The sequence below is a fragment of the Mobula hypostoma genome, chromosome 11, assembly GCF_963921235.1.
Source record: "Mobula hypostoma chromosome 11, sMobHyp1.1, whole genome shotgun sequence".
NCBI classification, from domain to species: Eukaryota; Metazoa; Chordata; class Chondrichthyes; order Myliobatiformes; family Myliobatidae; genus Mobula; species Mobula hypostoma.
In genome coordinates, this window is record NC_086107.1 from 90,261,582 (window position 1) to 90,274,596 (window position 13,015).

The 13,015-nt window shown below is 43.0% G+C and overlaps 1 protein-coding gene across 1 annotated transcript in view; it reads right to left on the reverse strand.

Moving 5' to 3' along the window:
- Positions 1–3,226: 3,226 nt before the first annotated feature.
- The window catches only part of lin7b (lin-7 homolog B (C. elegans)), a 37,854-nt gene continuing 28,065 nt past the window's right edge, over positions 3,227–13,015 (reverse strand). The window contains exons 5-6 of the mRNA XM_063062484.1: positions 10,514–10,677; positions 3,227–8,922 (exon numbers count right to left, since the gene is read on the reverse strand). Of these exons, the coding sequence (XP_062918554.1) occupies positions 8,901–8,922; positions 10,514–10,677 (186 nt within the window). The 3' untranslated portion in view covers positions 3,227–8,900. The remainder of the gene's footprint in view (positions 8,923–10,513; positions 10,678–13,015) is intronic.

Sequence of the window (13,015 nt, forward strand, 5' to 3'; positions counted from 1 at the left end):
GCCAAACTTGCTTATTTAGCTAATGCTTTTCAAACAAACTGGTTATACTCAAAGTGTTTGGAGAATCTTCAGGGTTGTGACGAAATAGAGCTTCTCTTCTGTAGCTTACCAATACACACCACAGTGCAGGGGCAGCTTGTCTTTTTGAATCAAAGGCTAATGCACTGTTTATTCCTCAGATTGTAAATGGTTTGAAAGGGATCCCCTTTTGCTGGCAGGGTTTGAAGGCTTTCCTTAGATTATAACACACGGCCGGGCAGGGCAGTTCGAAGGACCGGATGGGTCTATTCCTCATTGCATCCCGATAAATGAATGTATAAATACCCTGTTCTATAGCATCGTTTTCAGTCTCTGTTACCTTTGCCCCTTTTTTCATTGATTACTTCAAACTTTGGTCCTCTCTCACAAACGAGCAATGGCTACAAATTTCAAAGTAAATTTGTCATCAAAGTATGAATACATCATCATACACTACCTTGAGATTCACTTTCTTGTGGAGTTCACAGTAGAACAGAGAAATAGAGTACAATCAGTGAAAACTACAAACAAAGCTGACAAACAACAATGTGCAAAGGGATACAAACGGCTCAAATAACAAACAAATAAATAATTAATACCGAGAACATGAGTTGTAGAATCTTTGAGGTGAGTGAATTTATCCGTGCGGGTCAGGAGCTGGATGGTTGAAGGGTAATAACTATTCCTAAACCTGTTGGTGTGGGACCTAAAGCTCCTGTACCTCCTTCATGATGGCAGCTGCAAGAAGAGAAGAAGTCCTGGATGGTGACGGTCCTTGATGATGGATGCTGCTTTCTTGTGGCAGTGCTCCTTGTAGAGGTGCTCAATGGTGGGAGGAGCTTTGCCTGTGATAGACTGGGCTGCGTCCACCTCTTTTAGTAGGCTTTTCCGTTCCTGGCCATTGGTGTTTCCATGCCAGGCCAGAATAGACAGGAAGAGTCCTTTCCAACAACAAAATCTCCTCTCAACTGCTGTTCGGGAAATGTATGTGGGGACCTCAAGGGAACAACCCATGAGGAAGTCATTGCTTGTTTCTATCCCATCATCAGTCTGAACATTTTTCACCCCATCACTGCTGTGCAATACTTGTGGTGTGTAATGCCTACAGGAAGGTCTTTGTAAATGGAACACACCACATCTTCGGCATCACTTTGCAAATAGTGAGGTTTACTATCCAGGACGATGACAGTAGGTATGCAAAAACACCTGAAGGCTCTCTTTGCTGCCCCTTGGTCTTAGAACTCATGGCTCAGTACCACTGTGGAAGGACTGCAGTGGGTCTCTATGTTGGCTCAGCACCAAATAAAGGCAATAAATGATAGGCTTGCCCGTGATGAACATGTTCCAGAGAAGGATCTAGTATAAAGTATCATGTCTGCCTGCAGGTCCACCTTCCTGGTAAGAGTGCAGCAAGGGTGAGATAATAGATTTACTGCATCATTGATCTTAGGTGACAAGAGTAAATGGGATGGATTTGACAGGATAAATAGAGATTCCTGGAAGAACAAGTGGAGTTTACAACTAGAAGCTGCCCTTTAAGAAGGTAACAGCAGCAGGCAGTATCCCAGCAGGGCCCTGTACACGGGTGGATTTGAGGACTGAAAAAGTGGGTTCACATCCTGCCATTGCCTGCAAGTAGTTTTTAATCTTCTCTCCGTGGCCCCGTGGGTTTCATCTGGTTGCTCCTGTGTCCTCACACATTCCTAAAAGACCTACAGATTAGAGTTAGTGAGTTGTGGACAGGAAGCATGGTGACACTCAGTAGAATCCTCAGATGTAAAATGACACATTTCAGTTTTGATGTAGAGGTGACAAATAAAGCTAATCTTTAATGATGAAGTGAAGTGTCAACGTGTGCTGCAATGTGTGCCTGTTCTCTCCACAACACCAACACAGCCACACCCCATTCCACCCAGCGGAGCAAACAGCTCCATCCACAGAGTAGCTGAGCCAAGGATGGGGTCACAGTAAAACTGGGATGGCTGCGTTTTACGTTGCACAACATCACAAAGAATTGCAGAGCCAAGCAGGAAGATGAAGTCAGGATCTAATTAAAGGTGGAACACATTGGGAGGCTGAATGATTACTTCCTGTTCCTGTGTGTCGAAGCATAGACACTGGCTCTTCGGCCCATCACATCAATGCCGACTATTGTGTCCGTCTGTACCAATTCCACTTGATTGCATTAACTACATACCCTTCAATGCCCTGCTCACTCAGGTGCCTCTTAACCTCCCTGACGAACTCTGCCTGAGCTGACAGAAACACCAAGTGAGAATCTCTGTCCTTGGATCAGGCAGGCACAACAAGAGACCTGTTGAGAGACTTGGAACTATGCTGTTTCACACCGCAGTGCCCTAGTACTGTCCTATAGACCCATAATACTTACAGTATTGAGCATAAGAGAAACAAAAATAGATCTAATTATTTTTCCTAGTCATGGAACAGAATTCTTTTGGCTTTCGTTTGGTCTTTACTGCCCTCTACTGGCTTGGAGTGAAAATATGCATCTCTTTAATTGTTTAATTGGCTCAAAGATGTTTGAATCTAGGTTGCCACAAGCTTCCAGACAATTGCATGCAATGGTTTTGATTCACGATGCATTCATTAATGACTAGATGGAACTTGCACCGAGTTTTCAGTGGCTGCACTTGAGAATATGGGAACAATGCCTCATTAGTTGCAGGAGTGGTCAGAGATCTAAGGCACTAATGTGCTGTGTCTGAGACACAGGCTGACACTCACCAGCACTTCACACAAACATTTGCTGATTGACAGATCACACCAAGGGAAATAACTTCTAACTCCTGTTCCAGAAACACTTGTAAAAGAGGACTGAAAAATAAGTACAGTGTTTATTGGCAACCCTGCATCAGTCAATGAGCTGGGGAGGGATGCACGGTCACAGACAACAGTCTATTGTACACCACACTAATTTACTCAGGAAACACTGATTAAAAGGTGGAGGGAACAACACACGCCAACTCTCGGTAAACGCATGGTAACTTCTCCTGGAAAATGCAGTGAGTGGAGGTTATTTACACATAAATTATGTGTAAATTCGGCTTCAATCACTTAAAGCAGAGTGTCACTAAGTTCGATTGACAGGAAATTACGCAAACATTTTCAGTCTAACAGGCTAAAGTACGGTCACAAAATGCACTCTTTTAAACAGGATTTGATGCACTGTCTCTGTACAGTACCTGGCCTTACACAAAAGAAACATAAGTGCCTTTTTCACTGCTTTAAATAATATATTACTTTATTAGGCAATAAATTAGACTGCAGCTATATGAAACGATTATGGAAACATTTAAGACTTCAGCTGCGTATAATATACATCAGTGCATATTATGTCAGTACAGTAGTAAGGTTACAGTACATTTAAGATTTACAGACATCCCTCGTTTCCAGTTAGCACACACGACATGTTCAAGGTATACAACAATATTCCACAAGGTTGTGTTAGGAATTACCCCGTATCTAGCTGGCTTTCAGCCGAAATACTGGTGACATATAACATGTGTTTCTATAGGGCAGGAGGGAGGGGAAGGTGTTGCACATACTGTACAAGGACTATTGTCAGTAGAAACAAATGGTTTGCCAAATATCAGCTAATTTAAAGATTCCACACTGATCGGACACTGTGATTGCCCGGCACTGCTGAGCACATTTATCTGCTCTTTTTTGAGAAGTTACTTATGTTCAGGAGATTCTGACAATCAATCCCACTCATCCCAAATGAAGAACCGTGGATGCTGAAAGCCTTCAGTAAAACTGAAAAATTCAGGTCAGACAGCTTGTGGAGATAGTAAAACTTAATGCTCAAAGTCACCAAGCAATGAAACGTTTGTCTCACTCCACAGACTTGATGCTTGGCCTGCCGAGGATTTTTGTTTACTTATGACTGATCCCACTTACCTTGTGGGATGAGGAACAAACAACAAGACGTTCTGCAACAAACATACTGTTTAGCTCCTTGCACTTAGGGATCCAGGCCAGTGGGCAATGGAGAGCTTTCAGAGACTTATGAGCATGTTGCTATGTTTAGTTACGAGGAAGGACGAGTAGCCTTGGGTTGTGTGCTTTGGAACAGGAGATGCTGAAGGGAGATTTAACTGAGGTATATAAAATTGTGTGAGGTTTTGACAGGGAGCGAAAAGAATCTATTTCGCTTAAATGAGCAGTCAGTAACCAGTAGGTATAGATTGAGGTATTGGGGAGGATCAGAGTATAACTGAGGAAGCTAACAGACAATCCAAAGTGGAACGTGGATCAAGAACTGACAGCCTGAAAGGGTGACGGAGTCAAACACCCTCACAACATTCATGAAGTATTGAAGTGAGCACACGAAGATTATAATCTACAGTCTGAATGCCGGGAGTGGGATTAGTCTCATCAGAATGGAGGGATGCAATGAGACAAATGGCTTCCACCCACTACATGCCTTGATAATTCTTTCCCCTATATAAATACTTGTATTTATTTCCTCCTGACAGAGGTACACTTGTCTTAAGAACCATCTCCGCTGGTACCATTGCTGCCTGTCTTTTGTCAGTTTTGGTTACCAATAACTAAGGTTAGAGTTATAAATTGCACAAACAGCAATCTACAGTGTTGGGCAGCCAGTGAGTCATGGACCTCCTCTGACTGTCTTTCCGTTATGCATTACACAGAAATTAGCTCTACAATATCTGTGGATGAATGTTCCTAGGGTTGCTTAATGGCCAATGGAGCCAAGGCACAACTCGGTGTAGCACTGAAGCATAGAGAGCTGAAGGTTCTGGGCGGTGGTCGGTAGTCTGTGCCAAGCAAACTGCTTATAGCCATGATTCAGTAGGGAAACTGCACATGAAGCATTCCCTGGGCTATGGACTGGATTCTGGTGACACTATCATCTACTGGAGGTGTGCAATACAAAGATACAGATTGGGCTCAGTTATGGTATGCTTCTAGTCAAAAGCTGTGCCCTATGTGAACAACCGCTTGGGTGAAGTATCGGAGGGGTGAGTGGGACAGCACTAAATCACATTCAGGATGAGAGGAAAAGGCTGGGGAGTGCCTGAGGGAGGGGGTCGGAATTTTGAAAGAGACCACAGTCTTGACAAATCAAGTGGGATCTCCTGCCCATCCTTAATACAAACCCACAAGTTTCAAAAACTAAAGTCCTATGAGAACGTGAAGAGGCATCTCCCATGGGGAGTGCAAACCTATGGAAGACTTTAGTGTTTTTGAAGTGAAAGATAACCGTCGCAGAGTTCTGTCTAAAATACACTTTTTTGTTTTAATTGTGTTCTTTCTTGTAAAAACTGTGAATAATTTATATTTATGTTTTCTTGTGAATGCTGTTTCTTTGATGCTATGTGCCTGTGATGTTGGTACTAGTAAGTTTCTCACTGCACTTGTGCAGATGACAATAAACTTTGTTTAACCTCATCTCATCACTCATAGATCTGTAATGACAATGCGGTTCAGACATTATATGAATGTTATGTCATGAGTGACTGGGGGGGTGCGGTGTGAGGCTTTCAGTCTTCTGTTACAAATTAGCCCACCTCACTATCAGTTGGCCCCATCTCCAATATGGTTCCTAGGGGTTGTGCTACTGGACTAGTCATTTTGAGGCCTGAGTTAACAAAACAGACATAACTTATTATCCCATCATGACACTTCATACATTTGAGTTCAGTTAATTTAAATACTGTAAATCTGGAATAAGATAGTGATCACGAAAATCACATGACCATGACCATGACTGGACATCTGCTTTCCATGGCCAGTTTGGACTAAACATGACCCTGTAAAGTGAAAACTCTGACTAGCCATGGGCATGGAGGGATAGGCAATAAATGCAGACCGTGGTCGCAACACCCATATCCCAGAGACCAAATTAAAAAACACTAGCCTATATGACAGAGAAATACAATTAAAAACATCTTAACATTGGAAAAAATACTGAGAACAATGAATAAACTAAGTTTATAGTTTAACTAGGACAGATAAAGAAATTAGGAGGGAAATGAAGAACAGAAATTTAAAATTGTGCTCCGATCAAAACCACGTTTCACATATTTCTGATTTCTGATATCCAATTAGTTTATATAACAAGGTTAAGATTAATTTAGGCTGCACAAATTGAGAGCTAAATTAAACAGCTCTTTAAAAGTGTCAGTAATAAGGGTTGGAATCCAAAAGGTAGTTTGATCTAAGAATACAGCGTGTTAAGGAACTGGTCAGGTCATTTCTAGAGTTTCACAAGTCAGCATGTGTTTTTACAGGGAGACTGTTCCCACCAGCAGGGGTGTAAGAATGCTGCTCAAATCTCTCATTCCCATTCCACGGCAACTAGCTAGCACAGAGTAGAATCCAATTAATGAAGGCAGTGAACAAGGCCGGAGACGGGAGTAAAAATTATGCAATCGGTACAGGGAGATTATGCCAGTGGGAAAGATCAACAGCTGGGGCTCCTTCCTCTCGAAAAGAGGAAATTACAGCAAAGATTATGAAGGAGTTTAATGATGGTTTAACTTGTATATTGATCAAGCCAGAAAGCCATAAGTTTTCAAATAGGAAATAAAAGAGGAACTTCACCGAGAAGGTAAGAGGCATAGACCGAGTGAATAATCAGACACATTTTCCCAGGGTGCAAATTTCTAATAAAAGGGAGCATAATTTTAAGATAAATGGAGGAAAGTATCGGGGGCAATGTCAGAGGTAATTTTTTTTTACAGAGAGTGGTGGATGCGTAGAATGCACCGCAGGGGTGGTGGCAGAGGCAGATACTTCAGGGCATTTAAGAAACTCTTAGACAGGCACATGGATGATAGAAAACTAAAGGGCTAAGTAGGACAGAAGGATTAGATTGATCTTAAAGTGAGTTAAAAGTCGGCACAATATTGGGAGCCAAAGCACCTGTACTCTGCTACAATGTACATTCTACCTTGAATAGTATATGCAAGTTTTTTTTTTAAAAAAACTAAATAAACATGAGAAATAATTAAAACAGACATAGGATAAGCTATGTGTAAATGATGGCAGAGACTTGCTGGTCAGGATAGTGCATTTGTCTACTTTAGGCCATCAGCCATGGTTGATGGGCTGAATGGCCTAATTCTGCTCCTATGTCCTGTTTTGAATGTCCAATTACTCCCCCTTTGTCTGAGCATATCCTGAAAGATGCTGGATGTTCTTGTGCTGAGGTGGTAGTGGATTATCTCAGCCAGCCTGGACCTTAGAGCAGCTGCCAGATACGCTGAAGAGAGTACAAGTTTGTCCAGAGTGTTTCTATCGTATTGTAACTCCACCACCGTATGAGCTGAGTTTTCAACACTCTATTTGAAATAAAATACAGCTGCCAACAAATAAAACGTCTCACCCTCTTCTACCTTAAGTGGTATTACTCCCTACATTTAATCAAACAAACTTGTCACTAATTACCAGTCAAATCTGTTGCCATCAGCTGAGCTAGTCCATGGGCTATAAGGATATCAACCACTGAACTGACACACTGAATGTTGCAGCGAGCAGCCCGGTGAGAGGCATTACTGCTGCGGTACTACCCAGCTTTCAGTAACCACCTCAAATGGCAGTAAGTCAAAAGGGCCGGTAAGAAAGTGGCCAATACTGCTTTTGTGACATGACTGTACCAGTAAGGAATTCACACACAGTACTGGTGGGAGCTTTAAATACTACACCCCCGAAGGATGGACAAACAAGACGAGGCGGTTCATGTCTTTGCCATAACATAGAAAATCAAGCAATACAGTGAGGGAGGGGTGCCAAACACCATCAAAAGTAGCTACAGTTAGCTAAAGACTTCAACATGTGTAACTAGTAACCAGAACCCAGTCTGCAAAGCTAGGTCAAATCCAAAGCTCTGAGACAAGCTATGAAGGTGTCACTTTTCAGTCAGAGTTGCTGGGTTCTCATCAGCACAATTTGTTTTCAGGTAAACTGCAGTCAATTGTGCACACAGAGCCAAAAATAATTCATGCTATTGTATAACTCCTCACTAGATATTTCTTCCTGGAAGCGGTGGCGGGGGGATGGGCAATGAGAGGAAGGGGTGGGGGGGGGAGACTGGATTCTATAATGAACCGGTCCATTCCCAATAGGACATGATTTATAATCAACTCCAGTTGTCTTGGCATTTAAAGCTTTCCACAAATAGTTATAATTCCCTTCAGAATTCCTAATTATTACAATAATGCCACTGCAATTTCAATAGGAAACACATTTCGGATAACTAGGTCTCATTCAGATTTTCCTGACGCTGTCTAAGTAAGCACTGCCATTTTTAGACTGAGAACATGAAACCTCAAGCTGCATAAACATAGATGAACCGCTTTCTTGTTAAGTAGAATTGTCCTTAAAATATAGACATTAAAAGTAAACTTTCAATCCTATTCCTAAACAAGTCTTTAATCCAGCTAAATACCTTTGCTAGTGGAATTCCTATAGATGGGTGAATAAGTCATGGAGTCGGGGTGATACTTCAGGCCTCAATATGAAAAAACCCAATCATCGTGATAAAGTGGGAGATGATCGAAAACATATTGGTCAATTAATGGGTACATTTTTCACAGCGGGAGATTTCAGATCTTTATAAACTCATGAAATTTAAAGAGGTATCACCTTCAATGAGAATTGTCCTTCATGTTTGGCCAATTACATCTCTAGGTGCCCTCAACCACACCAGCTTCCCCCAATACGTGCTGACATTTAATCGTGAAAAAGATGATACCCTTGCAGAGTTTGGTTAAGCACATTGTTTTTCGTGGTCAGACCTACAGTGTGGGGTCTCTTGGCACTTGGCTATACGCGCAACAGCTGTATCACATGCTTGTACCATGCCCACCTCTTGAAACAGGAGATCGGAACAGCTATCCTCTGGACTCCAAGGACCTGGTACAGAGAATGAAAAGTAAAAAGCTGTGCTCTGTAACTTGGGATAACACTTTTACCCTTCAAAAATTACACCTATAACCAGAAAAGTGTAAACACATTCCATTCTATAGATCTAGGATACTATAATTTAAAAATAAGTCACTGACCCTGTACATCAATATTAATCTACACATTCTATGAACGGTACTTCTCACCAGAGTTCAATCCCAGTTTACGAACATCACAAAAGTGGTTATTGTTCATAACGGAGCTCGGTACCTGACCCCAGCCCTTGGGGCAGACTAGACAAGTTGGGTTTGTTTCCTGTCAATTTGTTTCTGATATAGTTTCAGGTACTTTTCCAAGGTCAGGGTGACTTATTTAGTATTAACACCTGTCCTCTACTCTTGATCAAAGTTCTGATCCCAAACACGTCATCTACAGAATTAGGATGAAGAAAGAAAATGCCGGAAACACTGAGCAAACACACTTGGAGTATTGTGTTCAGTTCCGTCTGCCTCATTAAAGGAAGGATGTGGAAGCTTTACCAGGATGCTGCCTGGATTAGAGAGCGTGCCTGAGGACAGTTTGAGTGAGCTATGTTTTATTTATCTTTGGAGCAAAGGAGAATGAGAGGTAACTTGATAGAGGTATACAAGATGATAAGAGGTATAGAGTGGATAGCCAGAGACTTTTTCCCAGGGTGGAAATCACCAATACGAAGGGACATAATTTTAAGGTGACTGGAGGAAAGTATTTGGGGGGGGGGTGAAAGGTAAGATTTTTACACAGAGAGTGGTGAGTGTGTGGAATACCCTGCCAGGGTGGTCATAGAGGCAGATACATAAGGGACATTTAAGATGCTCCTAGATAGGGACATGGATGATAAAAAAAAGGAGGGCTATGCGGGAGGGAAGGGTTAGATTGAGTAGGTTAAACGATCAAATTAACATATTGGGCCGAAGGGCTGTACTGTGCTGTGATGTTCTATGCTTGAAGTTCTATGTTCTCTGTTCTAAATCAGACAGCTTATGTGGAGAGAAACAGAGCTTACGAGGGGCTTCGGACCGGAAACGCCAGCTCCGTTCCTCTCCTGGAAGGGGACATGAATTAAACTGTGAACCAAACACTGGGCATTTCCCAGAGAGCTGTGAGCCTTGAGGGTGGTGGCTCTCTGCAGGGCTGCTAGGAGGAGCCAGTGGAGTTCCTGGCAGGAACAGAGATCAGAGGACAAGACCTGAGCACTGACTTCAACATGGATATCAGCAAACAACACAATCTGTATCAGAACAGAGAACAGTACAGCACAGGAACAAACCACTTGGCCCACCATGCTGTGCTGAGTTTGTTTATTCTCCCAGATGGGTTTCAATCTGTGCAGAGGGTTTGGAGAGAGAGGTGGTGGTGGAGGAGGAGGAGAGAGGAAGTATTTAGTCCTAGCAGTTCATTGTTGGGCAGTGTTGATGGACCAGCTCCCCACCTGCCCACCATTTCTGTATGTTTACACAAAGATTTACACCAACATTTTTGTGACTGTGCCTCACATGCCATGAGGCCAACATTACCCGGTGAACTTCTGACCAAAGCCTTCTGCCATCCTGAGACCTACGAGTAGCTGGTGTGTTGCTGCCTACGCCGGGCGGTCCTCATCTTCTCAAAGCGAGCCTCCATTTCCTCCAGCACTTTGGGCGTGTACCGCACCACCAGCTTCACCGTGCCTTGGGCTGCTTTCAACAACTCCACAGCCTTCTCATGCTGCTCCCCTTCCACACTCTAGGTACAGAGGGGCAACGAGACAGACAGAAGTAATAGGTAAGTGTCAGTAATACAACAGAATGAATCATACGTTCCCCCCCATGCACTGGGTATAGACGGACAACTAGACAACCAGGAAAAGTCAGTAATATGCAGAATGAAACAGTAATGCCCCTACTCCTACGTTGTTTCTCTTCACCACACCGCTTCTGATGGTCCACATTCACATAGTGAGACTAGGCAAGGGAACACATGACGTATACAGACAGAAACAAGCCATTCAGCCCATTCAGTTCATGCTGACACTTATGCACCACACTTTCCTCATTTAAACCTGGCCAGTAAACTAACCTGCAGTAACACACACTAAATGCTGAAGGAACTCAGCACTCAGGCAGCATCTATAGAAATGCATAATCAGTCGATGTTTCGGGCCCAGACCCTTCTTCAGGACGGGAAAGGAAGGGGGTGAAGCCAGAATAAAAAGGTGTGGGGGGGTTGAGTAAAAGTGTAAAAGTTTGTTAAATTCCTCTGGCTTAGCTGTAGATCCAGTAAAACATTCCATCGAGACCATCTGCAGAACTAATCCACAGCACCACTTTATCTACAGTATATTTTACGAAAAATGCAAAGTAGAGTAAAGATCAGAGTGTTAGTAAAATGCAGATTTACTGTGAAAAGGGACCATCAATCCCCACCCATCCCACTTACACAACTGTGGGGCCACTGGTGAGCAGGGTGTCTGCCTCCTGGTGGCATTAGTGGGGCCGCACACAAAGTGTTGTCACAGTTTTGCTCTTTAGCCACGACCTCAATGTTGGAAAAATAACCAAAACGTTAAAATGTGGACATAGCAAACACAAATATTTAAATGGCATGCTTTTAAAAAGTTATTTATAAAGGTAAGTATAACCTGTACCCTGTGGCTTAGCATGTCCAAACTACCAACTCAGGTCACCAGATAAAGTATTTAAATACATGGAGACTAAAAGCAGAGTATTAAACTCTGGTGGTGCCCAAGAGAGAAGTGACTGTTTACATAAAGATTCATGACGAGGGGCAACACCTTCCCCCCAAAGGAGCAGTGGGTGTGGGTATGTAGGGTGTAGAGTGATAAACTGGTGGGGAGTCAAGGCTATGGAGAGAGACTAGGATGGTGAAGGCTGGAATTGGATCGACCCTGGTCTCACTGAGGGGATGATTGGTAGAGTCCTGCTCCTGTATCTGTTGTTTCCTCCAGATCCCCAAATGAGAGGAGGCCCATCACTCTGAAACCCAACAGACGGTGTCAAAGATATGAACACGATTTATACCAACCTTTGAAAAGGGTGAGAGACAGCCATTCCTAGTGTGTGGGTCTATATGAGCAGGCAGAGTAAGCCCAATTGAACAAGGCTAACCTTACAGAAAAGAGCAAAGAGTCAATGTTTGGCCCGAAATGTCGACCATTTACTCTTTTCCATCGAAGCTGCCTGGCCTGCTGAGTTCCTCCAGCATTTTGTGTGTGTTGCTTAGATTTCCAGCATCCGCAGATTTTCTCTTGTTTGTGATAAGACTAATTCCAATCAGGTGGCACGGTAGTGTAATGGCTAGCACAATGTGTTACAGTGCCAGCAACCGGGGTTCGATTCTGGCCACTATCTGTAGGAGGTCTGTAAGGAGCTTTTCCCTTGTGATTGCGTGGGTTTCCTCCGGGTGCTCCAGTTTCTCTCACGTTCCTAAGACAAATAGTTAGGGTTACCAAGTTGTGGGCATTCTAGGTGACACTTGCAGGATGTCCCCAGCACACCCTTGGACCGTGTTGTCCATTGGCACAAATTTTGCATTTCACTGTAGGACCATGAGAGATAGAGTCAGGATTAGGCTATTTGGCCCATCCAGTCATCGCTGCCATTTCATCACTGCTGATCCATTTTCCCTCTCAATGTTTTGATTTTTCAATGTACATGTGACAAATAATCTTTAACCTCTGGTTGGGCAACCACCTCGGCAGTCTTCAAGCTGTAACAGAAAGCTCCACCTGGAGTAACCTCATGCACTTCTGAGCACTTCGCCTCAAAAGGAAAAGGTGTACTGTAGATTCACTAAGCTAGATCGAGTGAACACAAGAACTTTACTAATATCTAAGTTAAAAAGAAGATTGAATTCTGAGGGCAAGTCATATAGACACAGTTTTATTTCCTCTAAGGTACGGGTAATCTGATTGATGTTTGAAGGTGATCGAGATGAATGATTTTCACTGGAGTGGAGGACAAAGTTTAACAGAAAAGCCCGATTGCTCAGAGTTGGCTGAGGAAGAACTTCGCTGGATAGAGGTGGGTGAGAATCTACAACTCTCAATCGCTAAAGATTGATG